The sequence below is a fragment of the Ranitomeya variabilis genome, chromosome 1, assembly GCF_051348905.1.
Source record: "Ranitomeya variabilis isolate aRanVar5 chromosome 1, aRanVar5.hap1, whole genome shotgun sequence".
Classification (NCBI taxonomy): Eukaryota; Metazoa; Chordata; class Amphibia; order Anura; family Dendrobatidae; genus Ranitomeya; species Ranitomeya variabilis.
The window spans coordinates 261,567,497-261,585,404 of record NC_135232.1 but is presented as its reverse complement, the minus strand read 5'-3'; the positions used below and the strand labels follow the sequence as shown (position 1 = coordinate 261,585,404).

Genomic DNA, 17,908 nt, shown 5'->3' with positions numbered 1-17,908 from the left:
TGGAAACCTCCCTTATTCTCGGGGCTATGAGATTCTCCTATTAGTAGAAGCCCCCCTTATTCTCTGGGCAATGAGATTCTCCGATTAGTAGAAGCCCCCCTTATTCTCTGGGCAATGACATTCTCCTATTAGTAGAAGCCCTCCTTATACTCTGGGTAATTAGATGCTCCTATTAGTAGAAGCCCCCCTTATGCTCTGGGCAATGAGATTCTCCTATTAGTAGAAGCCCCCCTTATGCTCTGGGCAATGACATTCTCCTATTAGTAGAAGCCCCCTTATGCTCTGGGCAATGACATTCTCCTATTAGTAGAAGCCCCCTTATGCTCTGGGTAATTAGATGCTCCTATTAGTAGAAGCCCCCTTATGCTCTGGGCAATGAGATTCTCCTATTAGTTGAAGCCCCCCTTATGCTCTAGGCAATGAGATTCTCCTATTAGTAGAAGCCCCCCTTATGCTCTGGGCAATGAGATTCTCCTATTAGTAGAAGCCCCCCTTATGCTCTGGGCAATGAGATTCTCCTATTAGTAGAAGCCCCCCTTATGCTCTGGGCAATGAGATTCTCCTATTAGTAGAAGCCCCCCTTATGCTCTGGGCAATGAGATTCTCCTATTAGTAGAAGCCCCCCTTATGCTCTGGGCAATGACATTCTCCTATTAGTAGAAGCCCCCCGTATGCTCTGGGCAATGAGATTCTCCTATTAGTAGAAGCCCCCCTTATACTCTGGGTAATTAGATGCTCCTATTAGTAGAAGCCCCCCTTATGCTCTGGGCAATGAGATTCTCCTATTAGTAGAAGCTCCCCTTATGCTCTGGGCAATGACATTCTCCTATTAGTAGAAGCCCCCTTATGCTCTGGGTAATTAGATGCTCCTATTAGTAGAAGCCCCCTTATGCTCTGGGCAATGAGATTCTCCTATTAGTTGAAGCCCCCCTTATGCTCTAGGCAATGAGATTCTCCTATTAGTAGAAGCCCCCCTTATGCTCTGGGCAATGAGATTCTCCTATTAGTAGAAGCCCCCCTTATGCTCTGGGCAATGAGATTCTCCTATTAGTAGAAGCCCCCCTTATGCTCTGGGCAATGAGATTCTCCTATTAGTAGAAGCCCCCCTTATGCTCTGGGCAATGACATTCTCCTATTAGTAGAAGCCCCCCCTTATGCTCTGGGCAATGAGATTCTCCGATTAGTAGAAGCCCCCCTTATTCTCTGGGCAATGACATTCTCCTATTAGTAGAAGCCCCCCTTATGCTCTGGGCAATGAGATTCTCCTATTAGTAGAAGCCCCCCTTATGCTCTGGGCAATGAGATTCTCCTATTAGTAGAAGCCCCCCTTATGCTCTGGGCAATGAGATTCTCCTATTAGTAGAAGCCCCCCTTATGCTCTGGGCAATGACATTCTCCTATTAGTAGAAGCCCCCCGTATGCTCTGGGCAATGAGATTCTCCTATTAGTAGAAGCCCCCTTATGCTCTGGGTAATTAGATGCTCCTGTTAGTAGAAGCCCCCTTATGCTCGGGCTCTCAGCAGTGTCTGAATAGTTATCCCACCCTGAGTGCTCTTGAATGTGGAATTCAAATAAACATTTCTCATGACTCGTAGATTTGCATTCTGCTCTGGTGACCCTTGAAATTATTACCAAAAAATCATTGTACGTATTTAGACATCACTATTCTCTGTGGGAAAAAGCTGCTGAATTGTGAATGTACTGTGCAGTCTGTTTCATATGTGGAATTTAGCAGTTTGCAGTTCATTTATATGAAGCAATGAATAGCTTGTAAAGTTAATTATTATATTTTTGGCATTGCTGCATTAAGAGAAGCAAAAGAAAAAGCAGTTGGCAACTGACCTGACCGCAACTGTGCAAATCGCAATTAAACGGTTACGTGATGACTGCTGGAAATGTGAGACGTAGCGTAATCCTAATAATGTGTACATCACACACTGGTAAGATTCCCCATATTAGGCCACGTTCACATATTCAGTTTTTTACCTCAGTATTTATAAGCCAAAACCAGGAGTGGAACAATCAGAGGAAAACTATAATAGAAACATATGCACCACTTCTGCATTTATCACCCACTCCTGGTTTTGGCTTACAAATACTGAGGTAAAATACTGACCAAATACTGCTAGTATGAACTTAGACTTCCTACCTAATTTCATATCTGGCTTAAAAAAGGTAGTCTGTCAGGTGATTTTCAGTGATGTATGCTTTACATAGTGCTTGCTGATCTTTTTCTGTACAAGTAATTTTATTGTTGTACTCTCCCACTTTTGCCTGCTATGAGCTTGTGAAGCTCTAAGTACTCTGCTCGCTATATCGTGTGCCTCCTAGCCTTCCATATGCTGATGAATCTGTGAGCTGCAGGCCCATCTGTGCCTTTACTTGGTCTTACAAACCAACCCTGCCGCTCTAGCACATACATGTTACAGAGAGCACGGCGCATGCGCTGTGATTCTCCCATTGAAGTGCTCACACTATGTCCTGTCACAGCGCCTGCGTACTATACTCCCAATTTGTAGGTGTGATCAGCTCAGTCCTCAGATGCTTCTGTTGGGAGTATATACTATTTCAGACATATATTACTTACATCCCTGAAAATGACCTGACAGAATAATTTGAATTATTTTGAGGCAATGGAACTTTCTTAATAGCAGCTGAACGTACAAGGAGGGTGGACCTCCGCCATGTTGGTGGTGGTGTCTTCACTAGGGTTGAGCGAAACGGGTCGTTCATTTTCATAAGTCGCCGACTTTTGGCAAAGTCGGCGTCTCATGAAACCCGATCCGATCCCAGTGTGGGTCGGCCACGTGGAACGCGAACTTGGCGCCAAAGTCGCGTTTCGAATGACGCCTTCCCCGCCATTTTTTTGAGCCAATTAATTGTGGGCAGCGTGATGACATAGGTTCCGGCTCCTGCGGCATCATAGTGCTATGTTACGTTTTCGGACGTAGTAATTTCCGGAGTCAAAAAATAACATATGCCTTGCACGGAGAGAGAGAGAGAGAGAGAGAGATTGAGAGAGAGAGAGATTGAGAGAGAGAGAGAGAGAGAATATAAAAAAAATAATTTCATTGACATACATTGGGTTTCGTGTTCCGGGTCCGGAACCCGACTTTACAGTAGAATCGGCCGATTCCATACGATCCGACATCCGAGAAGGTTGGGTTTCACAAAACCCACCTCGATCCTAAAAAAGCTAAGGTCGCTCAACCCTAGTCTTCACCATTGCGTTAGAGGTTGTGCTGTACTACCAAGTTTTACTGCTGTGCAGTCCTAATGCCTTAACTTCTTATTTTAGGGTCAAGTACTTTAATGGGGTAGTGAGTAGTGATGAGCAAACGTGCTCCGATAAGGTGTTACCTGAGCATGCTCAGGTGCTAACCGAGTGTCTTCAGCAAGCTTGAAAAATGTGCTTGAGTCCCCTCTGCTGCATGTCTTGTGGCTGTTTGACAGCTTCAACACTTGCAGGGATTGCCTGTTAGGCAATCCCTGCATCTATTGCGGCTATCGAACAGCTGTGAGATAAAAGCCAAATCAGAATCTCAATTTGCAGACACAGTGTTTCAGGTAATTGCTCCTCATCAGTGCAAAGTAAGAGAACTGATTTGGCTTGGTGAGAGGCTCTGGACTGAGGTCTAAGGGGTAACGTTTATTCTTGTGGAGATTGACATCCTGGCCTTGGCATGCCAAGGTAAGGAGGCTTATTTGCTTTATACCTCAGTGCAGAGCCTCTCAGCTAGCCAAATCAGGTCTCATACTTTGCACTGACAAGGAGTCCCATAATACCCCGAAACACTGTGTCTGCAAATTGAGGCTCTGATTTAGCTTTCGTAATAATTATAGGGGATAACTCAGGAGACTCTTTGCGTGGAACAAGACAACTACAGGACACAGTTTTATAAGTGGTAAAGTCTATATTATCACAGGGTGATTCAAACAGGTGCAGAGAGAAACTCAAGTCCACAACACTTGGTGCAAATAACAAACGCAGCTTAGCAGTCTATAGGAAACTTCAGAGGAAAATGCAATCACTCAGAAAGTCTATGAAGCACAATTTATTCTTGAGGATACTTGACACGAATAAATCATTGTCTTAGTCCAGGCACGGATAGATATGCTTATTAGGCAGTTCAAATCATATCTTATCTCAACCAGGGAGGCCTGGTTAATAGTCTCAGGTTATTGCAAAGCAGAAACAGCTTACATGACCAGCAAATGCAGATGGAAGTAAACACGAACAGCAGATGAAGGAGGATTACTGGAAACTTGTGTATGCAGCAGGAACTCAGAGCAGAGTAGCAGGATCACCACACAGGTTCACAGGAGCAGGTATATAGCCAGGGAGTAATCAGAGGTCAGGAGCTGGATGCAAGGCAGAATACTCTAGCACAGACTGAAGGCTGGGGTGGAGTTTTATAGCAGGAAGACACAGTGCACATGAGACCAAAGACGCCATCTTGGAAAAGGGCAGTAATGCACAAAAGGTAAAAAATGTTCAGAGTCCTGACAGCTTTTATCCTAAGTCACATTTCAAGGCTTGTTAAAGGGTCTATAATGACTTTTAGGATTGCTGCTTCCAACAGGTGGCACTATAGAGTTCAAGTCCTCTTCCTCTCTGAAGAGGCAATTTGCATATACCCAAAGGGGCACTTTTATCCCCATTACAAAATAGGAAACCAGTGCTCATGCCCGCTCCCTTTGGTCTCTATAGGGCTACCAGGAAAAAGCCAAGTGCAGCCCAAAGAAGTTGTTTTTGCTGTTTTTGTTAGCAGTAGTGCAGTCAAGAAGTGCCACAGTATGTTCTACTGGCTTAATCCTGTTGAAGTAATTTTAGCAAGGTGGCTCAGTGGTTAGCACTGTTGCTTTTCAGCCGGAGGTCCTTGGTTCAAATTCAACTAAGGACAACAGTTGAATAAGTTTTTATGTTCTCCGTGTGTTTGTCTTGATTTCCCCAAGGTTCTCCGGTTTCCTCCCACGCTCTAATGACATACAGTTAAATTGTGAGCCCCAATGGGGACAGTGATTAAATGTCTGTAAAGCGCTGTGTATTATGTTAGCGGTAAAAAAAATAAAAATGAATCACAACAAAAGATTTAATCTACAGATACTACATACTTTATGTTCCCGAAAATACAATGGGGCATATTTATCAAGCTAAAGTCTGGTGTAAATTGCTGCAAAAAGTCTTTCATAACTTGTGCCATATTTATTACGCATTTGAGACACTTTTAGGCTATGTGCACACGTTCAGGAATTTTTGCATTTTTTTCGCTATAAAAACGTGATAAAACTGCTAAAAAAATGCATAAATTAAGAATCCTATTATTAGAATGCAATCCGTATTTTTTGTGCACATGCTGCGTTTTTTTCCACGGCGGAATCGCATTCCGGAAAAAAAACGCAGCATGTTCATTCTTTGTGCGGAATCGTTGGGATTCCGCACACATAGGAATGCATTGATCCGCTTACTTTCTGCATGTGGCTATGCCCACCATGCGGGAAGTAAGCGGATCATGTGCGGTTGGTACCCAGGGTGGAGGAGAGGGGACTCTCCTCCACGGACTGGGCACCATATAATTGTTAAAAAAATAATTAAAATAAAAAATCATCATAATCTCACCTTCCGGCGTCCCCGGCAGTTTTCCCGCTCCTCGCGATGCTTCCGTTTCCAGTAATGCATTGCGAGAATGACCTGTGATGACGTGCGGTCTTGCGAAACCGCTACATCATCTGAGGTCATTGCCGCTAGGCATTATTGGGAACGGGAGCTGCCGGGAGCATCGTGAGCAGCGGAACGCTGCGGGGGACGCCGGAAGGTGAGAATATCATGATTTTTTATTTTTTTTAACATTAGATCTTTTACTATTGATGCTGCATAGGCAGCATCAATAGTAAAAAGTTGGTCACACTTGTCAAACAGTATGTTTGACAAGTGTGACCAACCTGTCAATAAGTTTTCCAAGCGATGCTACAGATCGCTTGGAAAACGCTAGCATTCTGCAAGCTAATTTTGCTTGTAAAACGCTAGTGTTTAGCGGGAAAATGCATGACAATTCCGCATGCGCTTTTCCCGCTGCAGGGAGTTCCGGAATTGCAGCTGAAATTTCCGTGGCAATTCCGGACGTGGGCACATAGCCTAAATGGGTTGTGTGACTAGGGGGCGTGACCTTGCCTGAAAAGGGTGTGGCTTATGAAAAGGGCGTGTCTTAAGTGATATAATGCACTAGAAAATGTGCCAAAATCACGGCAAACATTGCTGGCACAAAGTAAGCCAACTAATTGGTAGTGTAAACGTAGGCTAGAGAGCCATAGAGTGTGATATATTGAACCACTTTGATAAATATGGTGCATTTTAAGATTGCCTAGTCTAAGTTTTCAGTGTCTAACAAATAGATTTTGATAAATCTGCCCCAATGTCTGCTCTCACCAATTCCTTAAATCAAAGCTTTTATTAAACATTGGTAGGTGTCTACAAAAAGTCCCGACCTAGCCCCGACCTATTGAAGCGCGCTTTGAAAACCCATCTCTTCAAACAAGCCTACCACATCAACTACTCAGTAAACCAACTTTGCCCTGTTCCCTCCTTACAAATATTATTCTTAATCTGCACCCTACTATTCATCTGTCTCCACACCCTCCATACACATGATAACTGCACTTCATACTTGACTATTGCACTTAAACACACGGGATGATGACCGGATCCTGCAGCTTTATATGAAAATCCCTATTTATTATAATTGCCAGACCAGAAATAACGAGCACTTTTCACCTATTGTGTCCCCCCATTTCCTTGTAGATTGTAAGCTTGTGAGCAGGGACCTCACTCCTAATGTCACTGTTTAAATTGTCTTAATTTGTATTGAATTTATTGTCTGTACATGTCCCCGCGTAATTGTAAAGTGCTGCGGAATATGTTGGCGCTATGTAAATAAAAATTATTATTATTATTATTATTATTAATAATAAAAAGTGAGCTATAGACCTCGCACAAACGGGCATGGCCTGAGGACGTGTAGTGATCACATGGAGCCGTTGTTACCGCTTTTTGTATATTTTGGAATAAATCTGAATTTTGAGAAATTGGCGAGTGCCACTTTTTGGATACTTCTTCTGGAACGCTGTTTGAACCCTTTTCAGGCTGACACCATATGGGTGAAGTGCTTCATATGGAAGTGCTTGCAGAGCATGGCCAACATCGCCTTCTTTCCACCAGGACTGGAACACCACTAAAGCATGATGACATATTTAGGAGACAATCCCTAAAAGTCACTTCTAGATCTAACATCCGGGATAGGCTGTGGATGAGTTTCTCTATTACAATAAAACGGTAAAGTCAAGTTGTTCAGTGCTGAGGCCAGGTTCTCTGGGGTTAATGGGCCTTTTCCTCTTCTGTCTCTCCCGTTATCCGCCTTCCCTGCTTCTTTCCAATGGGAAGTTACAGGAAATTCCAGAGCCGAGGCTGGGGAGGGCAGTCACACATGCTGCAGCTTCCACACACATACATATACATATGGTTATGGTCAGTGGTGGGAGGGGATGGATGGGTGTGTGTATACTTGGCGAGGTAGCTCTGTACTAGCGGCTGCTGCTGCTCGTGGGTATGGATGCCATCATAATTCAGGAACTTTTGGCCGAGAGATTGCTGTCGCCCAGAACTCTGACACAGAGAACATACCCTATGAAGCTGAAGGTAATTTAAGGGGTACAGCTAGTAGGGAAGTGGGTGACGGCAAGCAAGAGCTTGGATCTTCTAAATGAATATGTATTTTATGTTAATACTTATGTATGTAGATAAGAGTGTTAATTCTTCAATTCCACACTTTGTACAATGCTATCCTCTGTTTTGGAGCTTCAGCATGTATGCTCTTGGGGAACGCGTATTTACATGGCTTTATCAGGACTGTTTAACTTCGGTAATAAATAACTAGATAGAGGAACAGTCATTTTCTGTGCACAGGAAGAAGTGGAGAAGAGGGGGGTGACAATGTTACTGTAACATAACTGAAATGAGGCTCACAAAGGACATGGAGGGGCCGAGCAGCTGGTAGAAGAAGAGACTGAATGAATGGGATCAGTTGAGTCCAGAGACCTACGCTGGGCCATGGGCTCCTTACATGTTGGATTGTCATATAGTTCACGTAGGTGCCCCTTTTATGGAGCAAACAGGAAGTTTTACTTAAAATAAAAAACATTGACAAAGTTTTTTTTATCCATGATTTCATGGTACTGCCTAAAATATTCAAGTATATTAGCAGGTTATATATCACAGTATGTGTTATTAATTAATAATTACCGTATATTAGAGCACATTATAAATGATGACAAAATGTATTTCCATGAAGACTTAAAAGGGTTATTTCTATCTTCACAGATGGATATTGTCAAAAAGTACTTGTAGAAGCCATAAGCAAGCACTATTACAATTTACTGCCTATTAAAATTTGTAGCCATTCTTGAGATATTAACACTTCTTTTCTTTTGTTTACAGCTTGTTACCTACGAGACCGACCACCGCTGCTGTCAAGCTTGTAAACACTGTGCTAAAGATGTCTGGGATTAGGATATAACAGGACGCTCCGGCGATCCCGGCCAGTTTCAGTGTTTACAAGCTCAATAGAACAGAGCGTCTATGTTTAGCTGTTTAGCAATGGTGGTTGTTCAAGAAAACAATGAGTTGAAAATTGTTAATATCTCAAGAATGGCTAAAATTTGAATAAGCAGTAATTTGCTAAATTGCTCATGTATAATTATTATCTGAAAGTACCCATTTATGAAGACTGGAATAACCCATTAAATAAGAATTTGGAGACTAACAATATGCCATTGTCGGATTGTACTGTTCTTGACAAGTCTTAATTCACTCATCTGGGGGCTTTAGGCCTGCAACTTGTGTTGTAGTGCTGGGTTCTTGGGTGTATTTGTGGGGTGCATCTGGTGCCTATGTAGTCCCAAAGGTATTATTGCTACATAACAAGACAAGAGCTGCAATATAGTACTACCACTACTGGAGACACACTTTGTCTACTTCAGCCATTGACTAGATCTGAAGGTCTAAGCAGGACAGGATGGAGAAACTAGAGATGAAAAGATTAGATATTGAAGGTTGGGAAGATAAGAGGTCTGAAGGCCTTGCATCAACATTGTAGTTCATATCCACAGTTAGGTTCTTATGGTCGTGGCAAATTTGCGGTAATAATCGATGTGTTTTTGTCTGAGAAGCTGTTAGGTTGTCTCATCACACTTGTATAGCCCAGTAAGATAACACTGCTTTGTTTGGCCACTGACCAGAAGAGTGTCTTACAGAACGCTGCTAGAGAACTCGCCATCTTTGCTTTGAATGTTTCCAAATACATTTTTCTCTAGCAACATCACAAGAATTTATACACTTTTTCTAGATTGTTGGATGCCAAAAATATCTGAATTATTGACTTTGTGCTTATTGCAATCTTATCCTACTGATGATCAGTAATTTGGAACTTTGGGATTTCACAATAGAAGTTTCATCCTAGAATGTACATCTCTCTTCTAGGGTAATCATTACTATTGTTTGCTTCCATAGGACCAAGAAAAGCAATATGTTGGGTTTGCAACATTACCCAATCAAGTCCATCGGAAATCTGTTAAGAAAGGGTTTGACTTCACTCTCATGGTAGCAGGTGAGATGATCTTTCTACATCCTATGTTTCTGAGCATTTGCAATCTGTGTTCTTAGATAAAAGTCATTATTATCATTTTCATTTTGTTAGATGACCTTAAATTTTCCTGTGTAGTATTTTGCATCTTTATGATTGTAAAATAAGAAATCTGTGCTTCAAGGGCATTTGCACCAAAGTGCAATATTTTGGCAGCTTGTCAAATACAATCAGTTTGTAATATCCACACTGCGAGGATTCAGCTCTGCTAGCTGGTTCTATCGGTCTACACGTGATTGGATGCATGCAATTTACATACTTACAGTTACCTGCAGACTGGATTCTAATTTGCTTCTCTCAATAAAACATGATAGTAGTGAATATGAGAAGCTAGTCAGCATGTGACGACTATTCCGATCAGATATACAGGGCCGATTTCTAACCGTGTGCATGCTGTACCACTTGTTATCATTGTATGTAATCTGAGAGCATGAAGTGGGGGGCTCAGAGCCTGATTCCAATTATGTATCACTTACTAGGCTGTAAGGCTGTATGTTGCTGTTTCGGTAAAGTCAGTGCTTTAGCAGCAGGAGATGATCATTACAGGACTAGGTGTCTGGTGCCTCCCAGTCAACTGCTCTGTGTAACTCCGCCCCCACCACTGATTAGCAGCTTTCTCTCAATGTACAGTGTACACAGAAAGCTGCCTATCAGTGGTGTGATTGGGTTATACAGGGCTCAGCATTCTGAGCACTGCAAGATTTGCAGCAGATAAAAGAGTAATTGTATTCAAATGATGTCATGCAGAACAGCATACATCACTGGGCTCAGGGTCTCAGTCCCTACATCATGCAGATTACAAAGCAACAACCTGGTGTCAGATTCCCTTTAATAATTTCTGATAGGCAAAATTGTAAAGTCCTAGTAAAAATAAGCGACTTTCCAACTTACTACTTATTAAAAATCCTCAAAAAATGGAGGGATTTTTAATTCTGTCTGCTTGTTGCTTAGGTTATTGGCCGCCTCTGCAGTTTGAGCAGTGACCGTTCTCCTAAGCAAGGAGCACGACATTTACCAGCTCTTTTGTTGTACAGCTTGTAAGCGCTGCTCCTAAGTATGAAAGGTCACACCCTTTGGGCTAGCAGCGCAGCCATGCTATAGGTCCGAACAGTAAGTCTTCAGGATTGGACCTTTCCTTGGCAATCAGGAAGCCGTGAGGCTGAAGAGCGGTGCGTTCCTGATGATAGGATTACAAGATAACGCCTGTAAAGTGCCTCACAGCGGTATTTCATTAGTAGCCAAGTTGTTGAATGACCAATCAAAATAAGAAAGTAGAGTAAAAATCATAAAAGTTGTGTTTATTAGAGATGGGCGAATCGATTCGTGTGACTTCAGTCATTTGGCCAGATTAGTAATCTGTGACTTCTGGATGGGAGGTCTGTGAAACTCCTTACCTCCTGGCATTTTTGGCACCCCTTTTGATTCTCGAGGCTGGCGCAGCGTCGTATGTCCATCACGCCGCAGTTGTAACTTTGTGCCAGCTCGGCTAAAAAAAAAAAGCCAGGAGGTAAGAAAACTTGCAGACGTCTCATCAGTCGGTGACAGATTACTGGCCTGGCTGATAGACTGTCTATGCAAATCAATTCTCCCATCCCTAGTGTTTTAGTAATTAATGATTTTCTTAGTGCTATAGATATTAAAAGTTTAGGATCCATATTTTTATGATGTCTTTGTACGAGAACTATTATCTGATTGATCAAAATACAAGCAAAGTTCAGGTATCTGTATCTAGTTATTTAAATGTCCATTTAGTGGTGAAAATTGGTTTAATAAATGTTCATATTTCTGACTTCCAGGTGAATCCGGCCTAGGGAAATCTACCTTAGTGAACAGCCTATTCCTGACGGATCTCTACAAGGACAGGAAGTTGCTTAATGCAGAAGGTTCAGTATTTTAATTTCTTAAATGTATTCCTGTTATTCTATATGTATTAATTTACATTGTATCATATGTCCTGCTGGGTAGCTATCTATAGCTGCAAATACTACTGTCTAGAACAGGGGTGGGCAATTCATTTAGCGGAGGGGCCACATGAGAGACCATGACCACTGTGGAGGCCGAACCACTAGGCTAAAAGTAATGCTGCACAATATTATTATATTAATTATAATTTTATATTAGTAATCATATCACTTTATAATAAGCAGAATTAAACTGGATAGATAACACCTATCCCTATGTATCATATGGGCTCACACGCAGCTCCCTTATATACAGCATGAGCCCTCACTTAGCCCCCTATATAAAGTGAGTCCACACACAGTCCCCTATATACAGTGTGAGCCCCTATATACAATATGAGCCCCCACACAGCCTCTCTATATACAATATGAGCCCCTATACACAGTATGAGCCACACACAGCCCCACTATGTACAGACACACATTCCACACAAAAAAAACACCATATATTTCCCTTGCTCCGTCTGCTCAAGTCTTTGCTGTGTGCACTGACGCTCCGCACAGCAGGCGTGATTTAGTGACATCATCATGTCTGCTGTCTTAGTCGCACGTGCTGAAAGGTTGAAGAAGGAGCTGACGTGGAAGAAGGAGCTGACTGTCCATGCTCCACCATTATATTCATCTTTACCTGCATCCTGATCATGCAGATGCGGTGAAATCGGGATGCCAGATGGGGGAGGACAGCAACATCGTGTGTGTTTTCGGCCCTTCATCGGTTTCGGGCTGTGGCTGGACTGAAACAGCCAGAGGGCTGGATCTGGCCCATGGTCCACATTTTGCCCAGTTGTGGTCTGGCATATTCTTGTTTTTTGTGCTCTCCAGGAGTGGGATGGAGGACTGAGGAATGATTTCCACTGATAGTTCATTTTAAAATCTTTCCTAAAATCTTACCGTCATGATATGTGCACAATTTTATAAAATTTCTCCCCATTTTATATCCGAAGAGTATGGCAATACCATTACTAGGCTTTATTATAACATGCTTTAAAAATGTATTGTAATAAACATGCAGTGTGTAGAAGTTCATTGTAAGAGCTTGTTACTAATCTGCAGAAAAGTCTACCTCAAGAGCTAGGCACAGCGGAAACCGTTGAAATGTTAAAAAAATGCTTAGACCCTTTTCAAGAACAAAACTATATAAATAAATACTATATAGAAATGTTTGATGTTCTTTTCCGAAAGTTTAGTCTAGAGGATCGATAATCGGGTTCAGGAGGGAAAAATTTGCCTGTTTCAGGTGGTCTGGATCATACAATGTGGTGGTACATATACCCCTTCTTATTATAATTTCCCATCCCTCAGTAGAAAATGTGTCTTTTTTCAGCCATATTGAGGGGGTTATCTGGGAATATTTAATTTTCCTACTATGTGTCTAAGAACTAACAGGCAAGTAGTTGCTAACCGCTGCCATTCTCTGATGGGACAGAGCGGTCACAGATTGCTACTGCTGGCGATTCATCGGCTTCCGCTGATGTCAAGTTGACAGAGCAGTGTCTTTTAGTTCTGCGCTACTCTACTGACGGGCCGTAACTGTTGACGTCATGCCTGCTGACAGCCGATTCCCGTCGACAGCTGGCTCCTTCCAGTTAGTGCTGACAGGGATTGGATAAATAGGATATATCATACCTAACAGACCAGACATTCAGAGTTTCCCACTCACACACCACCTCCTCATCTCGCCTCCTGTCGGTGTCCCCCCAAGGTTCAGTTCTAGGTCCCCTACTCTTCTCCATCTTCATCTTCGGCCTAGGACAGCTCATACAGTCCCACGGCTTTCAGTATCACCTCTATGCTTATGAAACACAGATCTACCTCTCTGGACCCGATATCACCTCCCTACTAACCAGAATCCCACAATGTCTGTCTGCTATTTCATCCTTCTCTGCTAGGTTTCTAAAACTTAACATGGCTAAAACAGAATTCATCATCTTTCCACCGTCTCGCTCAACCCACCCAGCAGAACTATCCATTACAGTAAATGGCTGCCCACTCTCCCCAGCCCCACAAGCTCGCTGCCTCGGGGTAATCCTTGACTCTGATCTATCCTTCAGACCACACATCCAAGCCTTTTCCACTTCCTGCCGACTACAACTCAAAAAATATATCCCAGATCCATATATTCCTCAACCAAGACTATGCAAAAACCCTATTGCATACCCTCCTCCTCACCCGCCTCGACTACTGCAACCTCCTGCTCTGTGGCATCCCCTATAACACTCTTGCACCCTTCCAATCTATCCTAAACTCCGCTGCCTGACTAATCCACCTATCCCCCCCCACCACTATTCTCCGGCCTCTCCTCTCTGTCAGTCCCTTCACTGGCTCCCATTTGCACAGTGACTCCAGTTCAAAACCCTAACCTTGGCATAAAAGCCATCCACAACCTGTGTTCTCCATACATCTGTGACCTCGTCTCTCGATACTTACCTGCACGCAACCTCCGATCCTCACAAGATCTCCTTCTCTACACCCCTCTTATCTCCTCTTCCCTCAATCGCGTACAAGATTTTTCCTGTGCAGCCCCCCGTCCTTACTCTGGAGCTCTCTACCACAACATATCAGACTCTGCCTACCGTGGAAACCTTCAAAAGGAACCTGAAGACCTCCCTTTTCCGACAAGCCTGCAGCCTACCATAACCCTCGATCCACAAACCGCTGCATGACCAGCTCTACCTTCACCTACTGTATCCTCACCCATCCCCTTTAGACTGTGAGCCCTCGCGGGCAGGGTCCCCTCTCCTCCTGTTCCAGTCGGTGATTCGTTTTGTTCAAGATTATTGTATTTCAATTTAGTGCTGAAAAAATATCCTTCCTATGAAACACATAAATCTTTATTGCTATACATTAAATATACCCCATTAATTAAAATAGTGGCTATTTAGTGGCAACCCTTTAAACTACTTTAACTGTGTATTATTACCTTACCTTGGACCTTTTGTTGTTTTCCTGCTACTTTAATTTGCACCAGTTTTGGGCATTATCCCTGTAGAGTAGATGGTTAATTGTGTCTGGACTGACTGTAGCTACATTTACACATTTCTATTTTAATTAATGGGGTATTTTTAATGTAAACCAATAAAGATTTATGTATTTTATAGGAAGGTTATTTTCTCCCTGCAGTTACGCAATCAGAATGACATCAGCAGTCACGCCCTGTCGACAGAGCAGACCGGAAGAGGAAGAGTTGCTTTGTTAACGTGGAGCAGCTGAATGGCTGGCAGGAGCGGTCAGTGACTACTCTGAGCCGGCAACAGATAGAATAGGCAGTTAGTTAGCAACTAGTTTTTAGACCCATAGTAAAAAAAACGTCATGAACAACCCCTTTAACTATATATCTATGTAACTAAGTCTCTACATTAAAGGGGGTGGTCTATCATTGGGAATTTGTAGAAGCGGAAAAGAATGCGTTTGATACTGGATTGCAAGTATGCAAATCCCATAAGAGCGGTCACGTGACAACTGTCGGTCGAGTGGAATAGAGGGTAATCCTAACAGTGTGCACATTACACACTGTTAGGATTAAAATTGTTAGGATCCCTGCCTAATTTTAAACTTGGCCATGAAAGTAATTTTAAAACTGCAAAGACTTTGCTACTCGGCAACCTGACATCTGCTACAGAACTAGATTGCAGTATACTCCCAGGTCTGCAGTACTGTGTTTCAGCCCCAAATCATCAGCACATTTCTTCTGTAGCTATGAAACCATTCATCATTAGGCACTTGATCCATTATAGCATTTGAGCCTATTCTTTTGTCACATTTTTGGTGTTTTGCGCATTGTTTTTGGTTTGCACCATAATTTATCTTTTTATTTGTGCCCTTTTTAAGTCTATTTTATGTGTTCACCTGCTTGTTTTTAGTTCACCACTGTTAAAAGTTTTTTTAAATGTTTTTGCCTGATTAATCATTTCTGCCTTTCATAGAAGTTGCAGATGTATTCCAGTCCTCTACTTCGAGTGATTTCATAAGAAATGCAGAAATTTTTGTGACTTTTTTTTAAAAATGTTAGTGAATAGCACAAGATAAACCAAGAAGAGTGAATTAAAATAATCCTCAACTGAATCTGATTTAGTTTTATAATCTGCTTGTTTTAATGTAGAAAGAATTAGCCAAACAGTAGAGATTCTGAAGCACACGGTGGACATTGAGGAGAAGGGTGTAAAGCTGAAACTGACCATTGTGGACACCCCTGGCTTTGGAGATGCAGTGAACAACACGGAGTGGTAAGAGATCTGTGCTCAGCTCAGTGGGAACATCGCTGGACAGGAGATCTGACCTGACATTTTCTTTTTCTTCCTGGCACAGCTGGAAGGCCATTACTGACTACATAGACCAACAGTTTGAACAGTATTTCCGGGACGAGAGTGGACTGAATCGGAAAAACATCCAGGATAATAGAGTGCACTGCTGCTTGTACTTCATCTCACCGTTTGGCCATGGGTGAGGAGGATGTGGGGTTCATGATGGATCCTGTAAATCCAATTATTATATAGATAATGATAGTCACATATGAAATCTAGTTTAAATAGGAAAGGTGGAGTTGCTATGGCAACCGTTCAGATTTCTAGCATTTTAAAGAATGATGGCAAACCTCTAATACGTTTCCATGGTTATCACCACTGTTTTCCCTACACATTCAGCTGCATTTTTCTGTATCTGCATTTACGTATCTGTCAAAACATTAGAAATATTCACAGTTCCACATACTGGAATTTGGAGCTGTGAAAATCAGTTATTTTCAAATACTATATAATAGTTATAGCATATTGTTAGAATATGCCATCATTTAGTGCCCAGGAAAGGTCCCATTCTCTATCTCTCTCTTTCTTTTTTTCTCTCTTTTAATTCAACTCTCACTCTTTCTTTGTCTCTTTCTATCTATCTTTCTTTTTCTTTCTCTTTGTCTCTTTTTCATTTTCTCGCTCTCTTTCTCGCCCTCTCTCTTTCTTAAAGGGAACCTATCACCCCGTTTTTTTCGGTATGAGATAAAAATACTGTTAAATAGGGCCTGAGCTGTGCATTACAATAGTGTAGTTTGTGGACCCCGATTCCCCACCTATGCTGCCGAAATACGTTACCAAAGTAGTCATTTTCGCCTGTCAATCAGGCTGGTCAGGTCGGATGGGCGTGGCTTCTTCCCCCAGATATTGCGTAGTTTTCCGTTGGTGGCGTAGTGGTGTGCGCATGTCCAAGGTCCCCAATCCTGCACGGGGGGGTGAAAATAGCAGCGATGTCCGTTATTCCATTGGTGGTCGGTGGGCGCGGCCATCTTCCTTTGGCCGCGCGTGCGCGTGCGCAGAAGCGGCGCTCTGCTGGCCGCGGCTTCAGGAAAATGGCCGCCGCGATCTCCATCTGCGCACGCGCGGCATCCCGCGGCCATTTTCCTGAAGCCGCGGCCAGCAGAGCGCCGCTTCTGCGCACGCGCGGCCAAAGGAAGATGGCCCCGACCACCAATGGAATAACGGACATCGCTGCTATTTTCACCCCCCCGTGCAGGATTGGGGACCTTGGACATGCGCACACCACTACGCCACCAACGGAAAACTACGCAATATCTGGGGGAAGAAGCCACGCCCATCCGACCTGACCAGCCTGATTGACAGGCGAAAATGACTACTTTGGTAACGTATTTCGGCAGCATAGGTGGGGAATCGGGGTCCACAAACTACACTATTGTAATGCACAGCTCAGGCCATATTTAACAGTATTTTTATCTCATACCGAAAAAAACGGGGTGATAGGTTCCCTTTAAACTCTTTCTCACTCTTTCTCTTTGTCTCTTTCTATTTTTCTTTTTCTTTCTCTCTCTCTTTTTTTTTTGTTCTCTCTTTTTTTCGCTCTCTCGTACCACAAGTAATATTTCCATAATTCCAATTTAATACAATATTGCCTCAGCCAGTAATAAAATGTACATGGTAAAGTATAACTTTTTGTTAACATGAAAACCTATGGGTATCAGATTGCCAAAAAATAGCATCCTTTGTGGCATCCATCCAACGTTTGCATTTTTTCCCATTTTTAATATCTTGCTGCTGTTTAATCCCTAAATGCCGCTTTCAATCTCTGACAATGGCATTTAAGGTGCTCAATATGGCTGATATGATATTTTCATCTCCCATCGCCATTCACCCTCCACCGCTGCCCAACGTGGGGTGCCGATGGGTTGTAATTACAGTCAGGGGCTTGCAAATCTTGGTGCTCCCAGCTGTGCCTCATAACAGTCCATCATTTACACTGTATACTGCAATACAA

General features: G+C 42.7%; 1 protein-coding gene across 5 annotated transcripts in view; it reads left to right on the top strand.

The window, feature by feature from the left end:
• SEPTIN5 (septin 5) overlaps positions 1–17,908 on the top strand; it is a 98,946-nt gene that overhangs the window by 44,832 nt on the left and 36,206 nt on the right. For 3 of the 5 annotated variants that reach the window (XM_077293406.1, XM_077293407.1, XM_077293408.1), the window contains 4 exons: positions 9,563–9,659; positions 11,492–11,578; positions 15,756–15,879; positions 15,962–16,096. In XM_077293406.1, the coding sequence (XP_077149521.1) occupies positions 9,563–9,659; positions 11,492–11,578; positions 15,756–15,879; positions 15,962–16,096 (443 nt within the window). Of the gene's footprint in view, positions 1–7,550; positions 7,694–9,562; positions 9,660–11,491; positions 11,579–15,755; positions 15,880–15,961; positions 16,097–17,908 lie in introns of those variants that run through there. The other 2 variants (XM_077293404.1, XM_077293405.1) reach the window with 2 other exon arrangements.